This window comes from Carettochelys insculpta, chromosome 16, assembly GCF_033958435.1.
Source record: "Carettochelys insculpta isolate YL-2023 chromosome 16, ASM3395843v1, whole genome shotgun sequence".
NCBI classification, from domain to species: Eukaryota; Metazoa; Chordata; order Testudines; family Carettochelyidae; genus Carettochelys; species Carettochelys insculpta.
Genome location: NC_134152.1, coordinates 38,094,695 through 38,121,570, shown reverse-complemented (window position 1 = coordinate 38,121,570; position 26,876 = coordinate 38,094,695). Strand labels below are relative to the sequence as shown.

General features: G+C 54.4%; 1 protein-coding gene across 4 annotated transcripts; it reads right to left on the bottom strand.

The window, feature by feature from the left end:
• Nucleotides 1-4,560: 4,560 nt before the first annotated feature.
• On the bottom strand, nt 4,561-26,671 carry GGA2 (golgi associated, gamma adaptin ear containing, ARF binding protein 2). Of its 4 annotated transcripts, none has more exons than XM_075010959.1 (17): nt 26,604-26,671; nt 25,496-25,580; nt 24,043-24,118; nt 23,163-23,261; nt 21,808-21,931; nt 19,384-19,487; nt 18,470-18,550; nt 17,808-17,945; nt 16,710-16,791; nt 14,277-14,390; nt 12,474-12,641; nt 12,202-12,257; nt 11,414-11,571; nt 9,409-9,578; nt 8,436-8,605; nt 7,345-7,455; nt 4,561-6,789 (listed from the first exon to the last, which is right to left on the bottom strand). In XM_075010959.1, the coding sequence occupies exons 1-17, from the start codon at nt 26,641-26,643 to the stop codon at nt 6,679-6,681; spliced, it is 1,887 nt and encodes a 628-aa protein (XP_074867060.1). In that variant the 5' UTR covers nt 26,644-26,671; the 3' UTR covers nt 4,561-6,678. The 4 variants fall into 4 exon arrangements, with proteins under 4 accessions (XP_074867060.1, XP_074867061.1, XP_074867063.1 ...); XM_075010960.1 differs by having other exon boundaries at nt 12,474-12,638; XM_075010962.1 differs by having other exon boundaries at nt 14,277-14,387.
• Between the last annotated feature and the right edge of the window lie 205 nt (nt 26,672-26,876).

Genomic DNA, 26,876 nt, shown 5'->3' with positions numbered 1-26,876 from the left:
GTCCAATAGATTATCCTGCCTCTGATACTGAAGGGGCCCTAGCACAGCTGTGCATCATTTGCTCACAGACATTTGCTTTCAGATTAGAGCAGATCAGAGCTGAACATTGATCCCTTGCCAAACAGTGTGCTGTGCAAGGACGCACAGGGTGTATGGCTGTGCTGCATCTTCGGAGGCCTGTTCAGTAGCACTCGCTGGTAACACCGACATAGTGGGAGCTACTGGGTTTGATGCTTTGTAATGACAGCAGTACAGAAAGTTCAGGTCACAATTTAATGATACAAACAAAACCAGGCAGCCCATTTGTATCAACACAGCTGACACAAGCAGGGTGCTGGAACAGTGAGTATCATGGGGGTACTGAGAGCCATTGAGTCAACCTGCAAACTCTGTTTCTGATGGTAACCACAGCCCACCTCTAACCAAAATCCGCTTGTATTTGTTATATCTCAGTTTGGTGGCAGAGCCCAGCCTGGGGAAAGCTACACCATGGGACTTGGAGGGTGCAGAGGCCCTACAGGTGCTCACTTGAAGGGGCTGGCACAGCTGGGAATGCTAGGGCGGTAAATCCCACAGGAACAGCTGGAGTGGTGCCCCAGGAGAAACGATACAGAGCAGCACCAGGAAGAACCAGAACGCTCTTCTTCAGTCCCACTCAGGTGATGCACTTGGGCCCATGTTTGCTGACACAACCACTGCACCAGATGAGCAGCTCTTTGGCTGAGTACCTAGGGCTGTTCCAGAGAGGCAGGAGCACTCTCACAAAAAATTGCTGCCAGGCAATTTCACTGCCTGCTAGTTAGACAGGAGATAATACAAAGCAGGGACGTCCCAGGCAGCCAGGCCAGGATTTCCCAGCAGATACAAGGAAATATATAAATGGAGATACCCATCTCATAGAACTGGAAAGGACCTCAGGAGGTCATTGAGTCCACCTCACTGCTCTCTTGTCAGGGCCAAGCACCACACCTTTTTTTTTTTTTTTAAATCTATTTGCATTAGACTCCTAAACAGCCCCCTCAAGGGCTGAGCTCACAACCCTGGGTATAGCAGGCCTCAAACCACTGAGCTATCCCCTATACCCTGATTCCAGGGTGAGGGCTGTACAGAAAGAGGCTTGGATCATCATTGACATTTTAACATGCGCAGAAGGACTCTGCCCCGAGAACCCTGCTCCCGCTCTCTGGGCTGGAGCGTGTGAGTGGGACATACCGTGCTAGGAGGTTTCACCTGCTTGATTTGTGCCACTAGTGGGTGAGGCAGTTCCCAGACAAGTGACTGCCTGGATGCTGTCCTGGGCAGCTCACATGCAGAGGTCTGGACCCCCCAATGCCAGACAGGGCCTAAATGCATCACGGGGGCCTGATCCTAGCTGTCCTGTTCATGGTGCCCCACCTCTCACTTATCCCAGCAGGTTCTTGCCTCTCCAGTGCCCAGGAATGAGGGAGAGTAGCGTAGAGCTGGGTGGGGCTGCTGCCTGGGGGCTTAGAAACCATTGTAAGGCTAATGCATAGCAAAAGCAGGGCCAAGTTCATGTTCGGGGTTAGAATCCCAGCACTCAGACACGAGAGGCTTTCCCCCTCTGTGGGCTTGCTGGGTTGAGACACGTGCACAGGGTGTCGAGAGAGAGAGAGAGACACACACACACACACACACACACACGACTCCGATCCATTTATCCAGCCACTTGTGTAGGTGGGAGTGTACAGCGCTGACCTGTCCCACACCACTGTCCACTCCAGAAGGTGTGAGGAAGGCATTCCCTTCTACGCCAGCCTCTGCTCCCCAGATCCGTCTGATGCCTGCAGGGTGCTCTGAACCAAACTGTTGCCACTCAGTGTGGGTGACTGGGATCGGCTGGAGCACCCTCTCACTCTGGCTGAGTTCATGGCAGCCCCTGTCTCATACCCAAGGACAAATCCAGTTACCAGGATGCAGGACTCCAGAGGCCCTGAGGGACAGCAGGGCCTGCCCTGGCCAGAGGAAGAGCTGGTGTCATGCTATGGAGCCTCCAGATCGGGAATGGGCCTGGGGGACTGAACCCCAGGCCAGACATGCTGCAGCACTCGCCGACCTCACGAGCCTGCTCCTTTCTTACACGTTAGCCATCCCAGCTAGCTCATCAGGCCAATACATTCCATTGAGTTAAAAGGGATGGACCCCTCCCCATTTGGTGTCCCTGCACCACAGCAGAACCCCAGGCTGAGCTCACTGTGCACAGAGGCTAGGAGCCAGGAGGTACCTGTGGTAGCAGCAATGCTCAAGAGAGATGTGGGTCCTACCCACACCCCTGCAGCAGCTCTGCCATATACCCAGCTCACTGCCCTACCTGGGCTCTACCACAGGCAAACCACCCTGATCACAACCTCCTGGCCAGACAGCATGTACCACCCAGCCCAGTGCAGGACTCTGCCGCACGGAGCCAGCAGCCAGAGTGGGGTGCAGAAGGACCTGAGATTTCCAGCAAGCGAGACACCAACCCCCTCATCCTCCTCCCCACACAGCTACTGCCTGAGGGCAAGTGGGATGCTGCCACCTTCTGAGTAGCAGCCTCTCCCAACATGGAGGGGCAATATGCAGGCTTCCCAGGGCATAGCTAAAAGGCACGCAAGGCTCATGGGGCACCCGCAGGGGTGCTGGCCTCTGACCTTCAGGACCATGCAGACAGGTTTGGGGCAGGTGGGGGTGTGGAGCTCTGGAACACAGCGAGACATGGAGCAGGAGTGGTGCCCCGGACACAGTGAAAAGTGTGGGGATGGCTGAAGCTCTGACACGCAGTGAGATTTAGGGCAGGCGGTGGACGGGAGCAGTGGCCCTGGATGCCGTGATGGGCAGTGGGAGGTGACTGAGGCCCTGGCACACATTTAAAGAGGAGGGGTGAGACAATACTGGGGCCCTGAGACTTGGAATGGGTGTGAGAGCTGGTCAGGGCTCGGGGATCTCCATGAGAGGTGTGGGGGCAGGGACCGAGCTCTTTTCTGTGTGTTCTAGAGCTTCCTCTCTCGTCTCCCAGCTCCCCCCTGCCCTAACAGACACCCAGCAAACAAGCCCTTTGCATGGGAGACAGGTCATGCAAAAATCCCAGCTGCTACAAGGCAGGGAGGCCAGGAGAGGCACAAGCAGCACAGGATTCACCCTCTGGCACACTCAGCAATCCGAGCAGCACATTCATTGGCAGGCAGGTGTCACTAGGGGACTGTCACCTCAGGAAGGCGTGTTCAGAGCGGGCATGTGCTAAACTGGACGACTGGGGCGCATCCTGGCAGGGCCTCAGCGGCTGCCTTCTCACATGGTTAGAGAAGGGATGCAGGTCAGGCTGTGAAGTGCTTGTGGATGGAGGAAGAGCCCCGTGGAAAACCAGACTGGTAGGTTGGGGGATGAGCGCGGTTTCCGGCCAGAAGGAACCAGATCATGCAGTCGGATCCCCTGCACAGCTCAGGGCACCAGCATTGCCCGACCCCTGCACTCCAGACCATGGCCATGCCCCAGGAACGAGACTAGGATGTGCAAGAGGGGCTCAGGGGCCCTGCAAGGAAGTGGTGGAGACCGACTCAGATAACCCTAGCAGGTGGTGATCACCCCCACACCACAAAGGAAAGTGACCCCCTCCCATAGTCACTGCCAATCCCTGTAAGCCAGGCACTTGTGCAGCTGCTTGGGAGAGAGTCCAGTGCCACCAGCTGTTGAGCAGAGCATCCACAACCCAGTTTTGTGTTTCTAGTGGTGCACAGCCGCTCATGTGTCAGGGCACATAAAAGTTATTCCACACCTGGAGGAAGGAATTCACATATGGATGGAAAACATTAGCAGAACCTTGGCAAGTGGAATTCCCCACCCAGGGATTGATGGTCAGACCCTGAGCAGGTGAGCAAGAACCAGCCAGCCCAGCACCTGAGAGAGAGAGAGACTCGGTGCCACCTCGCTGCCTGTGGCCATCAGCGGAAGGTGATGACAAAATTCCCCCAACCAGCCCAAAGGAACGGGAGGAGTCCCCCACCCCGCACCAGGTAGTGGCTGCAGCTGTTGACCCAGACCACAGGTTGGCTGCACAGGGCCTGATCCAGTACTCAGGGACAGCTGCACCTTTCCCTGGGGGTTTGATGGGTGCTCCAGGGACAAGATTTAACATTGATCTCTGGACAGGGAGGGCCTGGAAAGGGGCGGGAGCAGCAGGGAGGGAGGATGCTCCAGGGATGGGCTACGTGAAACCTGGAATAGACCCCTTGGGGGAGGGGAGAGGAGGGATATACTGCACAGATCCAGGGAGAACCTGTCCTCTCCATTACAGGCCCCTCCAGCAGTCCTGGGGATGGCTTAACAAGCTCCATACCTGACGCTCACTGCTCACACACAGTCCAGGCTATGAACCTGACAGCTGCTGTCTGCTTCTGGCCATTTCCTCCCCTGGCTCCTCACTACAGCACTTGATCCTTACAGCAGAAGCCTTGTCCTGTGGCTGGACCATGTTTTAATAAAATGAGGCTACAGCCCATGCACCCACCGCACCAGACAGACCTTGCACGCAAACCCAGGGACCAGCCACATGCAGCGCCTGTCAAAGTAAACATACTTTATTTGGATTGTACCTGGGAATCCAACGTTCTGTAAGAAAAAGCTTAAGCAGCGCCCGAGTGGCCAAATCCCACCAAGATGGGATAAACAACAAGGAGCGCACTGCAGTCACCAGCAGCAATGCTGACATCCAGGAGTCAAAAATACCTTGATTTAAAAATGTGCAAGTTTAGCATCACCTAAAACCTGACACGCGGGACACCAGGCCGGCCACCATCGCCTAAGAACAGCATGGATGGTCCTTTCCACTCTGCTTCCGAGCAGCAGACGGACCACAGCTGGGCAGGGCAGAGAGAGCCACAGACAAGCCGGCCCCGGGGATCCAGGGGTACTGGCATGGGGCACGGGGCTGCAGGACCCACACTGCCAAAGCAGGGGAGTGCTAAGACACTCCACCCAGATTGCAGGAAGTGGGAGCATCTGGGGATTGGCCCCTGGGGAAATGTACAAAAGTTCCAGTGCTGCACACCTGGAGACATGGATCCAGTACTCAGGCATCGGAGCTGCTCCACAGGGAAGGCTTGTCTGGAGAAACCACTTTGTACACCAATGTCGAGCCAAACCTCTGCTCAGAGCAAGGACTAGGGACTATCCCGGGTGTTCAGCTGGGGCCTGGTTTTTAATGTAGTCACAAGCATCTCTTCCAGCCACAGCCAAGGGGACGTCAGGGTTCTCCTGAGCTGTAGCATTTCTACCTATCATGCTGAGTAGGAAAATGACAGCATGTGGAGGCAGGGAGAGAGCAGGTGGGAGGCAAAGCAGCCATTTCCAAGCCTTAGCGCATGAGCAGCCTGGCCCATGGACTGCACAGCGAAGCTTTTGTTGTGGTTCTGCATTGCTCAAAGGAAACCCAACCAGACCAGATTCTGAGCTGGTGTGACGTCACAATGGTTCGGGAAGCAAAGATTCCTTGGCTTTGTCATTCTATCAAGTCCCATGACACATGACCCAGGCAAACAACAAGGTGGCCAGGAGAGTGAGCAGGTGGCTGGTGCACCAGGGAAGGACGACGATGAGACCAGTGGTTACAGCCCAGAGCCATAAGGCTAATAGGTCTCAGGGGATGAGTGAGTCAGTGACCTTCATCCAGGGCAAACTAGCAGGTGTCTGTCTGCAAGAGCCAACCCCACAACTGGGTGCAAGAGCGACTGCCCCAGCCCAGAGGCTAGTGACCGAATGAGCCCTGGCACCCTGGCTGCCCTCTCACAGCCAGGCAGGAGTCACAGGGCACACACTCAGGGACTGGAGGTGCAATTGTCCGGAGCTGGCAGTCCAGCACCTTACAGGAGCAGGAAACGCTCTGTAGTGCCCCAATCACCTGCTGACCTGTAACATTTATCGACACGAGGAAAATAACATGTCAAAGCACCACAGTAGCAAACGAACCCTCCGGGCCACTTCAGCTTCGCAGAGACACAAGCCTCCAGGCTGCCGGGGCCCAGCCTGCGAGAGCCCCCCGGCAGGATGTCTCAGGCACTCCTGTGCGGCTGTGAGCACCTGGGGCCCTGCAGGCCAGAGGCTGTGCCAATACCCAGCAGGTCTGGCTTACGGAGCTGGCCCAGTTTAAAGCCCCAGTCACCCTATTCCAAAGCTCGCACCACTCCCCACTGCAAAGTCAGAGCTCTGACCCCAGGCACTGTGGACACGGTCAAAATGAGACACCAGCCACAAGCGCTGCTCCACCCAGGGCACGAACACGGCCTGAATAAGGGAACAGTTTGCAAAGTGGCCACAGCAGAATGGCCCAGAAAGCAGCAATCCGGGTAGGAAAGGAGCACCCGGCCCTGGGGGGGGCACGCTGCCCCCCCACACAGAGCAGCCGGCCCGGGGGGGCACACTGCCCCCCACAGTGTTAGCTCTGCAGCGAGGCAAAGGACAGAGCAGCCAGTTTGCATTCCCTTCCACCAGGTACCCACCCAGAAATCCCGAGTAGGAGCAGCTGAGTGGGCCCTGCAGAGAGCAGCCAGCATGGAGCCCACCCTGGCTCTCTGGGTACCTCCTCCAGCCCTGAGCGAGCAGAGAGGCTCTCACGCCCCTCCCAGGCAGCTCCCCACATGGCTGTGCTAAGGCGACGCGGCAATGTCCATGTTCCATCAAAGCAGCAGCTCAGGTCCTGCCCCACAGCTCGGCCTCTGGAAAGCCAGTCACCTCCCCCGCTGCGCTGATGGGCTGCCCCTCCTGAGTGAAGAGCAGCTTGTACCGCAGTCGGATGGGGTCCTGGGTGGGCCAAGAGGAATGTTACACAGGCAGGTTACATGGTCTGCTCCCTGCCACCCACCTCTGCCAATGCCAAGGGTCCCCTGCAATGGAGCGATGGACACAACAGGCAGAATGCTGGGGCGAGGGAAAGTCCCACGGCCACCCAAGGGAGCTCGCAGACAGCTGCACATGGCCACGTTCCCCCCCGGCTGCAGAGATGGCTGAGGAACCTGTAGGGCCTGGCCAGCACAAAGGACACATCTGGGGTCACCCTTGCACCCCACCAGCGCTCCGATGGCACAGCTGTGCCGGAGAGCCACTGGGGGCCACCACGGCACATGGGCTGCAGTGGGGTCTCCCTCTCACCTGGCTCACCCCCACCACAGCCCTACAGAAAGCACCGCACACCTTGCAGCTTCACTTCCCACAGGATCCAGAGCCGGGGAGCTCCCCAGAGCGGCTGCCTTGCCGGCAGAACCCAGGTGGCTCTGCCTCCCTGAGCATCAGGTCTCCTGCACCCGTCTGCCACTGTTACACTCCAAGGTGAGCACTCACGGAGACACTAGCACCTACCCTGGGCGGGTTGGCGAGCAGCAGAACCTGAGATATCACAGCAGGCGGGAGCAAAGGGCTGAAGGCAGGAAGCTCTGAGCCGGATGCTGGCTGCAGCTTGACTCTCATAGCCTGCCACGGGGGGGAGAGACACAAGACACACGCACTAGTCCCCACTGGAGACGGGCTGGGAGAACACTCAGAGCCAGTCTGTCTGGCCATGCCAGCCACATCCTGCCAGCCACTACCAGCCCAGTGCACCAGGAGCGAAGGGCAAGTGCTGAGGAGCTGCCAATAGAGCTGCACACCCTCAGCACCCACAGGGAGGAAAGCTGTGATCATTGCCCTGCGATCCTGGGGGCAGCCGCGTCCTGGCTCTCTAGCTGGCTCCCTGATATTGGCCCACAGGCACAGGACAGAGGCTTACATGCGGTCTCTGGAGGAACGGTCAGAGCAAAACGCTGGCTGTATATGGGAGCAGAAAGCTACCAGCATTCAGGGGCAGGGGAGCACAATGCAGAGAGAGGCAGGGGACAAAGCCGGACTATCCCGGGGTGTGGCCCCTGGTGTAACAGAGCACAGATCCAGCGTGCCAGGCTCCTGCAGTCTGTTACACTGCTCTGCTCACGCAAGAGTAGAACACACCTGGCTTTTCCCCCAGCCCAGACCAGGAGGGGCACACACAAAGGCCTGCCTCTTTGGCAGCGTGGGAATTAGAGGCTTTTAACTGAGCATGGGTGCAAGGAGAGAATGTGTGGCCTCCTCAGATTTGACATGCATCTGACAAAGTGCGTCTTTGCTCACAAAAGCTCATGCTCCAAAAAAACTGTTAGTCTGGAAGTTGCCACAGGACTTCTTCTGTTAGTTTGTGGACACAGACTAACGTGGCTTCTCCTCTCATACTTCTCGCAAGGCAGTTATTCTCAGTGCTAAGTGATGCACCCAAGCCAGGTCTCCTGGGGAGCAGGAGAGAGCTGCATAGTAAGCAGCCAGTGAATACGTCTCCAGAACCCAGCACTCGGTTACTTTGCTCTTCCAAGTGCTGCAGGAAATCTGTAAGGCAACACTTCTACTTGGGGTAGTTTTCCCAGGTCTGGTTCCCACACACTCACCTTTGGGACTGCAGCCTGGAACACAATGTCCCTGATTGGCTGAGCGGATGTGCTCAGCATCGAGAGCACCATCACCAGGACGTCGGGTCGCCCAGGGACTGGGTCTCTGGAGAAATGGAGCATGGCCTTCAACCCGTTCTGGTCATGCACTGTCACTGGAGGGATCTGGCCTGTCAGAGACAGAGCAGAGTGAGACGGGGTGCAAAGCCAGCCAGGACTAGGAACCACCCCGTCCTTCAGTGTACAGGAATGAGGGAATAAGAAAGTGGTCTCACACACTGTCCTCTTCCCCCGTAACATCCCAGGCCTGTGCAAAGCCCAAAGCTGTCGCTGTGCACCTGTCCCACTCCTTCCCGACAGCACGCAGGGAGCCTGAGCCTGCCTACCATCAGCACGGCAAGCGCAGACAGTCTGATCTACCATCCAGCAGGGACTTCACGGGCCAGGCCGCCAAAGCCCTTCCGCAGAGGGGGCAAGGCAGACCAGGAGCAACAAAGCCTTTGAGCCTGTCTTATAGCTCAAAGAGCAGTGACAGGCTAGGCTTTTAACACGACGCCGACAAGCTCCAGCTGCACTTTGCTTTGGTGGGCCCCATACCACAGGGAAAGGAGCAGAGCTCTGCTTAGGGAAGTCAGATAACCTGCTGATGTGCCAGGTCAGGCAGACTCTGGCACAGCTGGTGCCCAGGCTCGGCAGAGAACTACTCCAAGTGGTGCAGGAGATGACGCCCCTGGCAGGTTTCAAAGCCCACTGCATGCGTATCATGAAAGCCAGACACAGCCTGGCCACTGGCTAGAAAGGGCTATGCACATCTCCGGGGCCCGGCTGTCAGAGGTCAGACATCGTAAGTACGAGGCAGAATCACCCTAAAATGCACCCAGCTGCCCTCTCTCACCCAGGAGCAACCCCAGCCTTGCCCGCCATCCAGAAGCTGCACTGAGGAGAGCTGGGACACAGAGGTCAGGGCACTTACTCAGCGTAATTGACACGAGTGGGACAAAGAGGTTTGCCAAGGCAGCATCAGGGGATGCTGGCTGTGAAGGAGCGGCAAATGTCAGCTCACAGGCAGGGTCTGAGAACAAACTGTCAGCAGATGAGCTTCTCAGGAGGCCTGCTGGGGACAACGGCACTGGTGGTAAGTTCCTGGAAGGAAAAACATCTGGATAACTAATGCTCAGTGTGGAGATCTGACCCGGTCCTCTCCAGCATCCATCTCATAGAATCATAGAACACCATGACTGGAAGGGACCCTGAGAGGCCATCGAGTCCACCCCCCTGCCCCAATGGCAGGACCAAGTACTGTCTAAACCATCCCTGATAGACATCTATCTAACCTGTTCTTAAATATCTCCAGCAATGGAGATTCCACAACCTCCCTTGGCAATTTATTCCACTGTCTGACCACCCTGACAGTTAGGAACTTTTTCCTAATGTCCAACCTAAACCTCCCTTGCTGCAGTTTAAGCCCATTGCCTCTTGTTCTATCCTCAGAGGCCAAGAAGAACAAGTTTTCTCCTTTCTCCTTATGACTCCCTTTTAGATACCTGAAAACCGCTATCATGTCCCCCCTCAATCTTCGCTTTTCCAAACTAAACAAGCCCAATTCAGCTCCCAATCACCACCCCCCACCCCCCCAGGAGAGACCAAGGAACTTGCGGGAGCTGTTGGCTAGTTGGGAGGCTGACGCTGTTTCACACTGAAGATGCTGCTGCTCCAGTGCTCTTTAGGCTGAACTTTTGTCTTTGGGGCAGCGAGCAGATTTCATTCCAGGGGACTGGCTGTGGCTCTCTAGGACTGCTGCAGCCAGGCTCTGCTACAAACCCTGCTTCAGTCTCCCTAAATGCTGGGGCATGGCTGAAGTACCCTCCAGCTCAGCCACAGCGAATGGAGTTTAGGCAGGAATTCAGGCTATATGATTCCAGGGCCAGTGTTATACCAAATGTCAGGCAATCAGCCCACTGGGCCCCGCAAGTCTTAAAATCCATGCAAGGTTAAGTTGGGCTGACAATTGTGACATCTTCGCCAGCAGCCTTGGAGACAGCTGCTCCCAGTGTTATGTGAGTTACAGAGTGTTATAAAAAGGCCCGGTTGAGAGTGAGACAGAGACAGAGACAGAGACAGAGAGAGAGAGAGTGTGTGTGTGTGTGGAGAGAGAGAGAGAGAGAGAGAGAGAGAGAGAGAGAGAGTGTGTGTGTGTGTGTGTGTGTGTGGAGAGAGAGAGAGAGAGAGTGTGTGTGTGTGGGCGGGGGGGGGGAGAGAGGGAGAGAGAGAGAACACGAGGCTGGGTCACACCCCCGGTCAATCCGGCCCAGTGTCCTGCCTTCCAGCAGTAGCCAGTATCCAGCTTCTGGCATCTGGAGGTTTACTGACACCCAGAGCACAGATGCATCCCTGACCACCCTGGCTAATAGCCACTGAGGGACCTCCTCCATGAGCTGGCCTAGCTCTTTTCTGAACTGAATTATACATCTGGACATCCCCCAGCAATGAGTTCCACAGGCTGATTGTGTGTTGTGTGAAGAAATACTCCCTTTGTTTTAAACCAGCTGCTTGTTGATTTCATTTGGTAGCCCCCAGTTCTTGTGTTATGGAAGGGGTAAATAACACCTCCTTACTCAGTCTCCACACCAGTCATGGTTTTACAGGCCTCTAGCATATTCTCACCCCACCCTGCCTGTACAGGTGTCTCTTTTCTCAGTTAAACGATCTCAGTTTTATTAATTGCTTTCTACTACCCTATCGAGCGAAAGCTCCTTGAAAACTTGGCGTTGGCTTTATATGAAGACACCAGCTTGCCATCCATCAAAGGTAGAAAGGACTGTTGTACCTAACTTGTTATCTAAGCTACAGTGAGTGGTGGAGCAGCTTGCCCCCAGCTGGATGGGGCTGCAGTTTAACAGATAATGGGTGCCCCGTATTCCACCGCCAGGATGGAAGACTCCCCTTTTCCACATCCGTGAGCTCTATGGTTTGCTTACGTTGGACATGGCCCGCTCACAGACGATGGAGGCAGCTGCCCTGCCAAATCCTGAAGCATATTCTTCTCTGGTGAGCCTCCCTGCCAGCTCTCCTCTAGCCCCGCAGTTCGCTGGGTACCAGCGCTTCCAGCACATTGATATCCATTGTGTCCAGCACACTGCCAAACAAAGAGGATGACTCAGCAAGCAACGACAGGCTGCCAGCAAGAGCCACACACATCCTGCTGAAACAGCCCAGGGTTAAACACAGGCTGAAGCGGGATGAATACAGACAACCGAGCGCCAAGTTCCACCCCAACAGCACAGCCACTCTCAGACTAGGGCTGGAGGAAGGGCTGTTTCTTCCCCATCCTGGCGGCTCTGCACCTGCAGATATCTACAAACCCCAGGAGGGTCTCCTGACCTCCTGTGTCACAAAGCACAGGGAGCACACGGCACAACCATCTGCCACAGAATAAGAGGCCTCTACCACCTTAGCAAAGGAGAATCTCCCTTAGCTGTCTACGATGTTTAGAATAGGCTGTGTCTTATCTTCCCATGCCCTGCAGGAAGATCAGAGCACTTGCAGCTCTGAACCTGTCCACTAGGATGACCCTAGTGGTGGTGATCAACACATTCTTGCCAACCTCTCACTGGCGGGGCGTGGGCAGCCATTGTTATTTCTAATTCTATGCCCTGAAAACCCTGTGCAGCAGGAGTGGGGAATGGAACCTGCCACTAATGCACCGTCAGCAGGAGACTGCAGACTGTCCATGGAGGACTATGCTGCCAGGGGAGCACGCACTCACCTGCACTGCGCTGAGAGCAGGTGAGGGTCTCTGTCCAACCGGGGAATCACTGAGACCTACGGCAGGTGACCAAAGCACAGACCAATCAGAGCAAGCAGGGCACTCCCATCCACTAAGCGACAATGACCATGCTTGGACTCCCAGCATTCGCCCTGGGTCGGGGGCTCTGGGTGGGTCAAGACAAACGCTAACAAGAAAGCTACCAAATCTTCAATATCCACCACCCTCCCTAAGGATCAGAGACCCCCCATCCCTGCGCCCTGAGGACTGACCTAGTGACACCAGCTCCTCATCAAGCAGGCAGGCCGAGGAGCTGCTGTTCGGGGCGGTGGCGGCTGTCGCAGTCGCATGCTGGTTTGGGAGCCACTCGAACATGGGGCCCAGCTCGGAGAAGTCGATCAGTGTGTAGCTCTTCATACTGCGCCGCGGGGACGGTGCTGCTTTGGGATGGGGAGGGAGAGTTAAAGAGCTGCCCTCTCTTGCGCTAGCCCAAGAGCCAGCTTGGTGGTATTCGACTGTTCTGTACTGGTGAGCCCATTGACACAGCAAACCTATGAGCTGAATTCCCCCTTACAAAGTAAAATGGGGTTAATTTAATTTAAGGGGAGCTTTGGGCTGTCAGCCCCAGGGATCTGCCAATGACCGACCCCCAGGTAGACCTTATGACCCCTGAGAGGTCACAGCCCCCAGCTGGAGAGCCCCTGCTAGCTGAACCACAGTGAGAGGGGAGGGCTTTCATGAACAGTTTTTTAAACATCTTTATTGAAAAACCAACAGCTGGAAAACGCTAGAGCATCTCAACTGGCCCAGCATTGTCCCAGGAGAGCCAGGCCTCTCTCAGCTCTCGCGCTCCCTCAACCCTGGGCGCTGAACCGTGTCTGAAAGGCGGATGTGATGTGGTTAAAACAGCTCAGCTCATACACCTCCATAAGGGACAGGGCTGGCCAGGGGATGGAGCAGAGCTCTTTCCAACTCCTCTCAAGGGCCAGCAGCTGCGTTCCCTGTAAGCGGAGTGCCTAGGTGGCCAGCCAGGAGAAACTCAGGTGCTGCCCAGCTGACTAGCAGAGCCCCAGCAGCCACCCGCCGGTGTTTCTAGTGCTGGGGCGCCACCTGCGCATGCCTCGGTGCACCCAACAAAATTTATTCTGCCCCCAGATGGAAAAGATCAGAGGGACCCTGCAGGTGGCACTCAGGTGCAGTTAACCAGCTGTGCTCACACTGCCTCCTGCGTGCAGCCTGCCTCATTGTCGAGAACAGAAATGTGGAGCCTGGGCAGCACCCTCACACCTGGGAGAGACTGGGGGGCAAACGCCTTGCCCAAGCCAGCTGTTGTTTCAAAGGTTGGGCCCTGCTGCTTGGTGGCATCTGGCTTAAGGGTTTGCAAGAAGTGGGACTGGGCCCTTTTCTGCTTCTCTTTGGTGCTCCCTGGGTTTCCTGGTTGTTTTAGTCCTCAGAAACTTCAGGAACATCCAGTCCGGAGGACTGAGAGCAGCCTACTCGTGTACCCTGACCTCAGCTGACGGACAGCTCTTTACCAAACCCTTCCTTTCTCCCACATTAGCCTTTGACGCTGCAGGAGATATCAGCAAAATCTGTTTGAATCGAACGAGAAATCCTCTCCCCTCCCAATGGCCGAGCCGCCACTCTCCGAGCAACGGTGGGATCACCAGCTCACTCAGTCTCCGACCATCCTGCACTCTGCCAGCCCAGGACGTCTACTGTGACACGTGCAATGTTTCAGGCCACCTGGTTGCAGCAGGAGGCAGCTCAAACCCACTCTTGTTTTTGTCTGCAAGGCACCTCGGTAAACACCCGAAGAGCTGGAAGAGTTCCTACCATGCGCATGGCTTAGCCTGAGGCAACAGGGAGGCCTCTGATAGCCATGCTCCAGTAACCGCCCTGGGCCTCAGAGGACACACTGAAAGGCTCAGCAGTGCCTGTGGGAACCCAGCTGCTTGTCTGTGCAGTTCAGGGCTTTCCCCCAGCCCCACCCTCACACTTTTCAGGGCCCAGACACTGCCACCCAGCCAGGAGGTAGGCTGCTTTGCAGCTGAGGGGGACCATGCGCCCAATACCTGAAGCATCAGTGGAGCTGGTGACAGAACTCTTGCCCTGGTCATGGTCCACGACAACCTGCTTGTACAAGCTGAGCACCTGGGTGAGTTTGTCATTGGCCTGGAGAATCTCTGCTGTGGGAAGAGGAGGAGAAACCAGTTATTCACACTCTAAGAGGAGAGCTGACGGCTGCCATGCTCCTCACGGCTCACGACACAGCCAGGGCCTGTGTCTGGAACTGGCCAGACAGGGCAAAACCCAGCTGGCCACTCCGTTTCTGGAATAGGGGTGGAGGACAGGTCTCTTTCTCCATCAGACCTCTGTGTACCTCGCAGAGATGCTGTGATATCCCACACATGCCCAGAAATCCTCAAGGCAAAAAACAAAAACATTCCAGATTTGAGCTGGATCTGATCAGCTGAGCAATTGTAAGGGCTAGAAGCACTGAAGATGAGAGCTCAGATTCTGGAGCACAATCCCATGGAAAGGGGTCAGCTCCCACCCACCCCACACTGAGACTCCTAGGATGTGCATCTCTGGCCCCCCGGCACTGCAGCGTCTGCAAACACAAAAGAGCTGCGCTCTTCTCTTCGCTGGCATCGAACCTGTTCCCTGACTGTGGTGGCAATGGAAGAGCGTGGAGCCGGGGAGCTGGTCTCCTTGCAGACAAGAGCTCAGCAGTGTTTCAGCCCTCCAGACACTGCAGCTGCGTCAGTCCACAGCCCTGAGCTGGCTCTGCCCAAGGAAACAGTTTTTGTTGTTTGGCTTATGCCGCCCTGTGCAGAGGGACAGTTTGCTCAGTTGAAAAGAAACAACAGTTGCACCAGATCTGCCCTTTTCGGGCAGTTCCTCTGAGGCCTGCCTGGAGGCTGCAGTCTGGAGCTGGGATTCTCAGTTTTCCCATTGGCTTAGGTCCCTTGTAGAACAGAGACTCCCCAGCAGGCAGGCAGAGGTAGTACAAAGTGCCACTCACTAGTAACCTGAGAAGGAAGCAGTGTTGTTCTCTCAGGCCTAGCGACTGAGTCAACAAAGGCGACAATAAGAGAAAGGCTTTGACTGACTTCTCTGGATGGGGATTTACTGGGCTCCAGACACTGCAGTTAGTTGCACTTCCCCTTATACTGCCACTTTCCTTGTTACTATCTGGTTGACTTAGATCTGAGCCTGACTGAAGACATGGGTGGGCGGGTGGGACAAACTCCACGGTACAGAGCCTGCTTCCGAGACACAGGATATTCTAGGATGGAAAGGCAGAACCTGACAGACTGAGCCAAGGGCCTACTGTTCTCTTGACACCAGCACCACAACCTAAGCCGAAGATGGGATTTGACAAAGGACAGGAGCCCCCAGAAGGGAGCTGGTTCTCTGCTAGATCCTGTCCTCTACAGTCAGGTTTCTCAATCTTTTTTATAAAATACCCCCAGCCTTCTCTCACACACCCCTACGAGCCTGAAGGGAATCTGAGGTCTTGACACAAGCACCATTCAAACTGTTCAGATCTCTGTTCCCTTTGCAGGAGTCAGATTTGTTTTGCATACCACTAACTTAAACCTCACTTAAAAACAACCTACTTACAAGAACATGCACAAATATCACAGAAGACCACCGCTGAAAACTTGCTGCCTTTCTACCACCTTATTATCCAATCAGTGAATTGGAATAGAACTATTATTCTCGCATTTCAGCATAAGGCACGTGAAGCAGTAGAAACAAGTCACTGTCTGAATGAACTTTTAGATTGTACTGACTTTACTAGTGTTTTTTGGGTAGCCTGTTATAAAACCAGACGAATGTCAACATGAGCTCATTAGTAACAGAGGCAGCCGTGTTAGTCTGCACTCCAACAAACCAAAGCAGCAAAAACATAGCACTTTGAAGACTAACAAAACGATGTATTCGGTGATGAGCTTTCCTGGGACAGACCCACTCCTTCAGATCTATTTCATTTCCAAATAAAATTGAAAAATGGAATTGAAATTGGAAATGAAATAGATCTGAAGAAGTGGGTCTGTCCCATGAAAGCTCATCACCAAATAAATCATTGTTAGTCTTTAAAGTGCTACCTTTCTGCTGCTTTGGTTACAGGAGCTGACGTACCCCTGGAAGACCTGGGTGTGCCCCCCTGGGTACATGTACCCCCAGGCTAAGAAACACTGCTCTAAGGCACAGGGAGTATTTCGATCTTGGTTTATTTGCCAAGGGCTCAGCTTACATTTCAGCAGTCTGCAGCCTTTGCTACAGGACTGAGAAGCCAGGGCTGCTGGAGGGGTGAGAAAGGCTGGGGGGTTCTGGAGTGGAGCAGCAGGGATGGCCCTGATTTGGCCGGGGTGGGCACTTCAGTAGTGGCAGAAGAGCCCGAGAGTAGCTGTGTGCATGAAGACCTGATCTGGGCAGTAGGTCAGGGAGCTAAGGAGGGGAGGGAATGGCACCAGGATCACGTGGGTTAAACATACCCAAAGCCTCATCATCATCCACAGTCTCGCTGGCCAGGCGGAAGAGCAGTGGCCTCAGCTTCTCACTGCGTTCAAATACGCTCTGTGGAAGAGAACAAGATTCAGGCCCTCTGCTCGTCAGAATCCCGGCCCAGTCTCTGGGGCCACAGAGATGCACTATAGGAACGAAAGGGAAGGAAGTTAGCTAGACAGGCAGCCCGGGGGAATGCAACCAGCCTTTCTGGGCGTCTCCAAGCACAGGCTCTGTCACCGCCAGAGAAGAAAGTTGAGCTTGTTACTGCACTGTTAAAATGTGCAACAAGCCATAGGTGCAGATTGATATGGAAATTCCCCATCCAATCTCACGTAGCCTCACCCCTTTTACATGCACACATGGCCTCACAGGACAAATTTTGCTGTGCAATGTCATCCAGCTTAACAGAAACAGAACCCAGAAGACCGTGGACTTATGGTGGAGCTCTAAGGACAATGAATGCATCATGGACACTAAGACTGGAACTGACCCCAGCCAGCAAACGGGCACTTTGTCACTCTCCTCCAGACAGCAGCGCCATGCGCAGCATTTCAGTTCTGAGGACAGCCTCTCGCTGCAGCCTGAAAATGGCCCTGCAACTCACCAGCCCATGTCGTCTCACTGTGCTGCTCTCAGCTCTTGCCAGATGCCCAGCCCGCAAAGCATTCTGCTGGTGGAATGCATCTCCAGGGCTAGTGGGGAGTCAAGTGTTCAGCAGCTTCTCCACCAGTCCCCAGAGCTGCCTCAGATGTTCCTTGACTTCCAACTATTCACACTTGGGAGTGAAATCAACGTGGCCAAAGGGCCAGGCAAGGGAGATTGCAGACTGCAGCTGGGCAGCTCACAGGCCTCTCCAGCTTTCAGCACATCTATCAGATCATGTGGTACGTGCCTAACTGCCATGGCTTGGAGGGAATTCCTAGGGTTCACCCTATGCCAAGGGAGGGGATCCACCCCTGCTGGGGACCACCCTCATTTATAGAGATGAACAGGCTGCTCTGTCCCACATTTTCACATCCCATCACTGCTAGACACCCCTCAGAGATATCAACCCAATCAGCTTCCAGGCAGGAGGGGTCATTCACCTGTAGAACCTGTAGGTCAGATCTGGGTAACTCCTGCCTCTTGTAGCTGGTCAGCATTTCACCTAGAAGCTGAACATTGCTGTGAACCTCAGCGATTGCATGCAGCCGTTTGGACACCTTGGCAGATTTTTCTTGCTCCTTTGAGACATCATAAAACAAAGGGAAATGGGGATTGAAATCCCCGATTTAGCCAAAAACCTCTTTACACGCTGCGCTGATGGCTTGGACTCCCTCCATACCCCCTTGCCCGGCCAGAGCTTTCTACTTGTACGTCATAAAAGAGCCCAGGGCTAGCAAGGACACAGAATGTATGGCTATGCTAGAGCTATGGGAGAAATTCACCTGTCAGAGTGCAGCCCAAGGCTTGCGCCTTCCCTGAGTGCCAAGGGTTGAGTGAGAAATTTCACTCCTGCTACACCCACTTGTGCTGCAGAGTCTTTGAAATGCCTGCCTCTGCTACAGGTCAACAGGTAGTTTTCTCACCAGGCCAATGGCAGGTCCAGCACAGGTCTGCCAGGCTGCGAGCAGTGGCAGGCAGTAAGCACACAGTGCTTTGGAGGGTCGCTGCTAAAGCCAGACTGTGAGATTGCCCTCCCACCCCTCTGTCTGCCTGCAGTACCGCCTCATCAACAAGAGAGCTGCCAGCATCTCATGGGCCCTACCTCTTTAATCATGCTCTTGATCAGCCTGTTGGCCGCCTGCAGGTCCTCCGGGTGGCTGCTCTTCAGAAGTCTTGTTAAGAGCTGTGGAGCGGAGACCATTAGAGGACAGAGAGCAAACAGCCCCAGGCACCGGGATGCAGCCACCCATCAAATAAATGCAGATGTATTCTGGGCCTGACCGCCAGAGCTGCGCTATCACCCTGGGGACAGATGTGCAGACTCCAGTCTCACAATCTGATCAGGGTCACATAGCTGCCTCGTAGGCTGCCAGCCTCACTGACCTTGTACTGCTGCCTGCACAAGTCAGCAAGGAAGGAAACAGAGGTCAACAGCTCATAAGGTTTGAAACAAACAAAGGAAGCACTTCTTCACACAAGGCATTGTTAACCTGTGGAACTCCTTGCCAGAGGGTGTTGTGAAGGCCAAAACTGTAAAGGGGTCAAAAGAGAACTAGGTACGTTCAGGGGGATAGAACTATTGGTGACTATTAGCCAGGTCAGCAGAAGTGGGGAATGAGCAACAGGAAATGGGTCACTCTGTGCTCCCCGTGTTCTGTTCATTCCCTCGGGGCAGCTGGTATTGGCCCCTGGGGGAAAACAAAATCCTGGGCTGCATAGACCTTTGGTCTGACCCCGGGCGACTGTTCTTATGTTCTTCAGAAAAACAGGTGACAAATAAATGAATCCTGATTCTGGCATAGGGCAAGTTACATCCTCCTTTGTGCCTTTGTTTCCCCATCACCAAACAGAAATAATGCTACTTATCTGACTAAGGGGCAATAGGGTTAATTATTAGACTGCCTTTGTGCAGCATGGAATGTGCTAAGTATGCACGCTACTCTAGAGAGATCTCTTTCCTGGAACCATAAAGGCACTTTCCAGACAATGCAACGTATCCAGAGGACACAGATTTACCTTGGATTTCTCTTCATCAACATCAAAAATCGAATTATTAGGTCTTGGAGAAGGAGGTGGTAGAATTTTGTCTTCTAGGAGTTTGGGGTCTTGTTTTATGATTCCTGAAATGAGTCAGAGAGAGAGAGAGAGAGAGTATCAGCCTGCATGCAGCATTGCTGTGTTCAGCTTGGTACCGGCTCCTGCTGACCACTAACACGTCTGCTGGCAATTGAATGCTCCTGCCATGATTTTAAGGGATGAGGGAAAGAAACGGCCTGTGCCCGTAGCTTGCCCTCCACAAGTAGGCATCTGCTAAGATGAGAAACACCGAAGCAACCAGCTGTCTGAGATAAGTGAAAGGGGGAGGGGAAGTGCTCAGGACAAGATGATGGGGAAAGAGGACTAACAGCCTGATGGTTTCCCAAGAGGGGACACTCTGGCTGTAACTCATGGAAAAGGCTCTTTTCTCCGGCAGTGCATGGTTAGGCCATTCAGAGATCTTTTCTGAGCCTGTTAGCCCTGCAGGGCCATGTGCCAGCGCCCAGAGCCAAAAATCATGGGCAGCTCACGACATGAGCACACAGATGAGGAAGCCTCAGCGTGTGCCTGTTGCCGTGGAATCCTCCTTGGCTCTGCCCACCCCCCCCCGACAGCCTTGGCAGACAGGACAGGTGAAATCCACTGCTGCAGGCAGGAGACACTGCAGTCAGTCCCACCCAGGCAGCTGACTGGATGCGTGAAGATCTTTGCTGCCCAGCCAAGTGACTGATTTAATGCCCATGTGGCCTCCACCAGGGCCTCGGAGCCAGTCAGGGGGTATGTCCTGCACACACTTTGCCCCAGGCTCCAAAAGACAATCTCAGACTGGAGTCACATGTTAGGGAACCCACAGCAGCACAGTCTGGTACCTCCCAGGTCCTGCCTCATGCTGGCTTCCCAGCAAAGCTAAACCCTCCCCATCACACCTCCCCCAGCCACTGGACAAACTTACGGATGGGATGAAGCAGCCCATGCAGCTTAGTCTAACCAGCCCTTCCAGGCAGCTGCCATACCCATCAGTGCCAGCCCTCCAGGGACAGACCACCCACCTCCCATATGGTCTGGGCTATTCTCATTCCCAGGGCTGGGTGCAGTTCCTGTGGGTTCCCCACTGCAGCTCTGTGACAGACACTTTTTCTGCCCCACCCTCCTCCCCATCCATCCGGCCACACAGCCCTTTCCTACCCCACCTAGTCTTGCAGCAGTCTCTACTAGTCTGTTCTCTCCACTCCTCTCAGACAGCTCACCATGGTGTATTCTCCAGGGCTAACTCTGCTAGGACTACAGCTATAGGGTTTAAAAAGAGGGAGATGAATTCATGGAGGTTCGGTCCATTACCGGCTGTTAGCCAGGATGGGTCGGAATGGTGTCCCTGGCCTCTGTCAGAAGCTGGAGATGGATAGCAGGAGAGAGATCGCTTGATCATTACTTGTTCAGTTCACTCCCTCTGGGGCACCTGGCATTGGCCATTGTCAGCAGACAGGGTACTAGGCTGGATGGAGCTTTGGTCTGACCCAATCTGGCCGTCCTTATATTTTTATTGCCTCCACCCCGATCCCTGGTCATTTCCACACCTCCTACAGGTGCTTTCCTTTGACAGCACAGGAGCGCACCATTCCCTGACAGCCAGAGGGGTATCTGGCACATGGCAGAACCACACAAACAGCTGCACAACAGGACACTGTTTTACTGTGCTTGTCAAGTGTACAAAAGATGTTTCTTGGCAGAGCACAGGAAGGAACACCTGGTAACCAAATATTTCGAAGTAAAGCAGAAGATTCATATAGCAGCAGTCAAGGACAGATGTACAGACCCATGTACGCACAAACAGGCTTTGGGAAGCTATTAACTCAGCATGGAATTCAGTTCTGGAGAAAAGACAGACAATGATACGGTACAAGCCTAATTGCTGGGAGACAAGAACTTCACTTTGCTCTCCTGATCTGCCACAGGTGTTCTGCGTGCCCGTGGCGAAGTCACTTAGGCTCTCTGTGCCTTAATTTCCCATCTGGACAATTGGCATAAGAGCCCTACCCTGCTTCCCCTGGGTGTTGTAAAAATAAACACATTAAAAGACCCAGAGGTGCCTTAAGATCAACTGATGACAAGTTGCTGTATAAGAGCTAGGGACTGAGTAATTATTATTATAATGTTGACCGTAGACACCTAATGTGATTTAAACTGCTAAAATACTTTTATTGATCTCACCAGTTGTCTACTGGCATTTTTCGGTGTCTAAATCCGTTTGAAAAGCCATCCTTTAAATCTTCACCTTTACAAATAATCATTTATGGAAAAGTCAAATCACATGGGATGAGCTTTAAAACTATTACTCAGCTACTTGTGGTTTGAAACCACATGATTCGGGTGTGACAAAACAAAACTGAAATAACAGAACTAAACCTTGTTTCTTCAGCATCTGATAAGCGTCCCGGATTTTAACTTCCTGAGGAAACCAAACTGTCCAACTGAACATTATTTCTATGACTCTTGATTTGACTTTTTCTGATGACCAGGTTCCAAGGTACTGAAAACAAAAAAGTAAGTAATTATAACCAGGAAGTTTCTGCCTTAAAGCAAGCAAGAAGCTGTTGGCCCCCCTGCTTGTGAAACCAGCGGAGGTCCTCTGCCACAGAACTGGGGCAAGGCACAGCAAACAAAGCCCATGACAATTAACCTGCTAGGAACCCTGTACTTGTTAAACAAATGATCCCAAGAATGGAGAGAAATGTGACCATGCACAGTAAGTGGTGCAAGTCACTCTCCATTTCCCCACTATGACTGGAGGCGCCCAGGCTTATCTCGCTGCAAATTTAGCAACCGTATTTCAAACTAAAATTCATATTCCTGTCAGCTCCTGTTCCAAAGGGCGATGGGGACTCTGCCCAGGGAGACACATGCAGAGAGGAGGGCAGCCGGCTGGGAGCAGGCTGTAGCGCGTACTCCAGTGAGAGATGAGCCACAGAGACAGCTCACTGTAGAGCTCACGTTAGGTCCCCCGAAGCTCTCACTTAAAGCAAATCAGGGCAGAGTCTCCTACTCCACATTCTTCCCAGGTGCCTGCTCGGCAGTTCCCTATCTGAGCTTTGGAGATATTCCCAGGCAGGGCACGTGGCTCTCAGGGGCTTGTGCTGTGCATAGGCTCTGAAGACAAAACCCTACGAACAACAGGTCCTAAGGCTGAAGTTTTGAAGAGAGAGGGAAGGCAGCAGAAGGGCCTAGGATACAAGGCCAAAATGTGGCCCATGAGCCACTCGTCCCATCATCTCTGTATAAATCCTCCTCCTACTGGGCTGGGGCAGAAGCTCCAACATGGAGAAGCACAAGCTGGGGACAGACTGGCCCTTCTAAGGGCACTGGCACATCCCTTCTTCTTCCTGCTCTGAACCGCACTGGACAGGTCCCCCACCTAGAGACGACCAGGAATAAAACCCACTGTACTTACCAACTCTTCCTATCCAAGGATACGGGCCCTAACAAACAAGCACCTTCCTAACACTGACCTTCCGGTGGAGCCAGCCAAGCTGTCCAATGTTTTTAGATTTCACTCCAACTCGCTCCCCATCTCCCCTCCCACCTGGGATTCCAAAGAGACATTTCAGTGATTATCCTTCTTGCTTAGAAATTCCTAGCCTGTCCCCTGCCATTCACTGTCCCCAGGATGCCGTTTGTAGATGGGATTGGTCTGACGTTCACGTTGCCACATCCGAGTTTAAAAGCACACTTGGCCTGCTAGACATGGGAGGCTGGGCACATACCTTTGGAGACAGAACTTTGATCAGCTCATTCAGAAATCGGAATTTCGCCACTTCGCTGTGAAACCTTTCGCCACAGTTATTCACACACGTCTCCAGCACCTGCGGGAGTGGGATGGAGGGGGAAGAGGAGAGAGGAGAAGCAGGAGACAAAATCCAAACTTGCCAGGCACTTTTATCACCCCCTCCAGCAAGACAAAGAGCTCAGAATCTCTTAGCAGCACAGACCCAGATAAAGGACTGGACCCTCACTGCTAGCTAGGCATTTTTATCCATCATTCATTTTCACCCATTTAAAACAAATTAGCAAGAACCAACTGGCAGTGCTTCACAAATATAACTACAGGCAGTGATGATGGCTAAGACATTGCCTATTAGAATAATCCTCCTGAACAACAGACAAGCTTCACTAGCAGGGTGACAAGGGAGCTGATGTTTGATAGTTTCTCCACATTGGAAAAGCAGGCAGGGGCCCCAGCCTAGTTCCTATCAGACATGTGTTTACATGAGAAAAGCAAAAAACATTTTGGCAAAACCAGCAACCCTGCCCAAGACACGCACGGGAGTGGAATAGGAAGGTCAGAAACGAGGGGTGTGAGGCATCTAGATTAGATTATCTAATCTAAAAGATTAGACAGTAATATGGGAAATTACATTTGCTATGAAGGGGATTATTGAGGAATATGGAACCTTACGGCTGCAAGTGCACACGAAATCCTGGTGACAATGACAAGTGGCAGGAACAGGCTTACAGCTTTGAAATCACAGTGAAGGGTTAAAAGGGAGAGATGCTAGTTTGTTTTAAAAGTGGCAGATACAAAAACCCGCCACATCAAGTAATTTCCATCTTATCCCACGTCTGTGTGCTGATGAAAGCACTCACTGTCAGGGCATGAAGGGCTTCCATCTCCTGCGGCGACTGTATCTTATGAGCCAGCAGCCTGGGTGCCAGCGATAGGCTGGGGAGAAAAAGCAGAAAGTCAGAGCAGTCAGGAGTCTGTGGAAAAGCAAACATGGCTACTTCCCTGTAAGAGACGGGCAGTTACCACCTTCACAGGCACACCGCGCCACAGCAACCCGCCCTGCCGACTCAACACTGGGGTTACACACCAAGGCTACGTCTACACGTGCCCCAAACTTCGAAATGGCCATGCAAATGGCCATTTCGAAGTTTACTAATGAAGCGCTGAAATGCATATTCAGCGCTTCATTAGCATGCGGGCGGCAGCCGCACTTCGAAATTGACGCTCCTTGCCGCCGCGCGGCGCGTCCAGACGGGGCTCCTTTTCGAAAGGATGCCGCCTACTTCGAAGTCCCCTTATTCCCGTGAGCTCATGGGAATAAGGGGACTTCGAAGTAGGCGGCGTCCTTTCGAAAAGGAGCCCCGTCTGGACGCGCCGCGCGGCGGCAAGGAGCGTCAATTTCGAAGCGCGGCTGCCGCCCGCATGCTAATGAAGCGCTGAATATGCATTTCAGCGCTTCATTAGTAAACTTCGAAATGGCCATTTGCATGGTCATTTCGAAGTTTGGGGCACGTGTAGACACAGCCCAAGAAGCACGCAGAGGGCTAATGCAAGCACAGCCAGAGACAGCTTTGGCTCAAACTTTTGGCTCATGCTCTAAACTTTTCTGTTAGTCTATAAGGTGCCACAGGACCCTTCGTTGCTGCTACAGATCCAGACTAACATGGCTACCCCTCTGATCTTTGGCTCAAAGTCACCTGCTGCAGGAATGTTCATTAGGCAACAAGGGCAAGTTCTAGGGAGTGAAATTCCATGCATCTGCTCAACACAAAGGCCAGCACAAGGACCTCCTTCAGCCATTTCACTTAATCAGCATGTGGCTTTGCCGCCTTTGTTGGAGACAAGCCCATGAGCTGCAGGGCTGGGGAAAGCCCTGGGGGAGACCTCACCACATGGAGAACTGCAACTGAAGCCACAGCAGTAACTAAGCTGCTCAGGTCTTTTCTGCAACTCTGCCCAGAAGAAATAAGCATCCTGCTCACAGCCCAGAGATTCTGGATAACCAACAGTGGGTTCCGACCACGTCTAAGGCTGTGAGGGGAGAAAATGCAGTCTCACGCTACATGAAAAGTCCTTTCCTTTCGAACTGACAGGACATCACCACAACATCGCAAGGACCCGGTCACTCTGTACCTACTCACTTCTCACACAGGCATCTCCAGGTGACACAGCAATCGGCCAGGCCCTGCCATTCACCCTAAGACTTGACAAAATTGCAGTTTACAGATGCTCCTTCCCCCTCTGAGATTAGAGAACCTTAGAGGCAGAAGCACAGGATGGAGAGAACACAAAGAGCCCTTCTGTCTTCCTTACCTTTCCGGGTCTGTGTTCACCAGGTCACAGAATCGCTGGATACATTCCCAGTTTTCTTCAGGGGTACTTGGGTCAGTGGCTTTATCTTACAGGGAGGAGACGAAAAGACCTTCTCAGTGCGAGATGTGTGTAAGTAACTGACCATCCCCTGGGTCCAATCTGGGCACACAACTTGGCCTACACAAACCATGAGCGTGAGACCTCACCTCACACTTGCTGCCAGCGCAGACTGCTCACAGCCACACTTCACAGGGCTGACAGGTTTACTCGAAGGGTGGGACTGACTCAGTTTTCTGGAGGATGTGTGAGAAAACTAAATGGCTCAAGCTGACCAAGCAAGCACACACTGCCCTGCAACGCAGCAGCTGCCCCAGGGAGCCAGGGATCTCCAGAGCCCCCTTGCTCAATACCTTTGCACAAGGCTGCATTTTACAACCTGAAGTCAGCGGGGCAGGCGATAGATGGAGACCAGGCCAGCAGCCTGGGGCCCTGCTATTGTACACTTCAGGCAGGGACACCACTTACACCCACAGGTCTGGCTCGGGCAGTACGTTAAACCCCTGGCCCTGGGACAGGCGTTCCGGGACAACCAGCGCCTCAGCCTCCTAAGGGAGTTTTCAAATCTCACATTCAGCTGGAGCTGCTGTTTGACTGCGCTCTGTGACAGAGCCAGCGCAGCAGCTGCCCAAGCCCCCACTGCGGGGAGGGGCTCGGACGCTACGCGGTGGCGGTCGCTGGCAGGGCTCCAGGGGGCCGTGCAGTCACACCAGCGGTCGGGGTAGTGCAGACAGGCTGAGACCCGGCGCCTGCTCTGCCGGAGCGACCCCCGCGGGAACCCTGCGCCGGGGATGAGCAAACGGGGCAGGCTGCAGGGAAGCCGGGGGGTGCCCAGGAGGCGGCTCTGCCCAGCCCCTTCGCGGGGAGTCGCACGTGGGGCCGGACCGTGAGCCCCCCTGCCAAGGCCTCCCGCCCCCGCTCTCAGCCTGCAGCCAGCGCCGTGCGCACGGGGGAAACCAGAGACAACCGACCCCGCAGGGCGCCTGCAACCCCGGGCGCCCCAGCCCGCCGTCTGACCCCCCGGGCGCCCCCGGCCCGGCCCGCTACTCACGGAGCCAGAGCTCCAGCGCCCCCGGGCCCGCCTCAGCCATGGAGACTCGCCCGGCTCCGGCCGGACACAGCGACCCCGCCCCGGCCCTGACGCAGACGCCGCGCAGGGAGGCGGCGCCCGCGGGGCCGGGGCCAGACCCGGACCCGGACCCGGACCCCCGCTCCGCCCAGCCCCACGTGCAGCCGCTGGCGGGGGCAGGGCCGGTTGCCGCAGGTGGTGAGACCCCCAGGCGAGGCGCGGAGCTCTGCCGCCCGCAGCCCCTCGGCCCGGCCC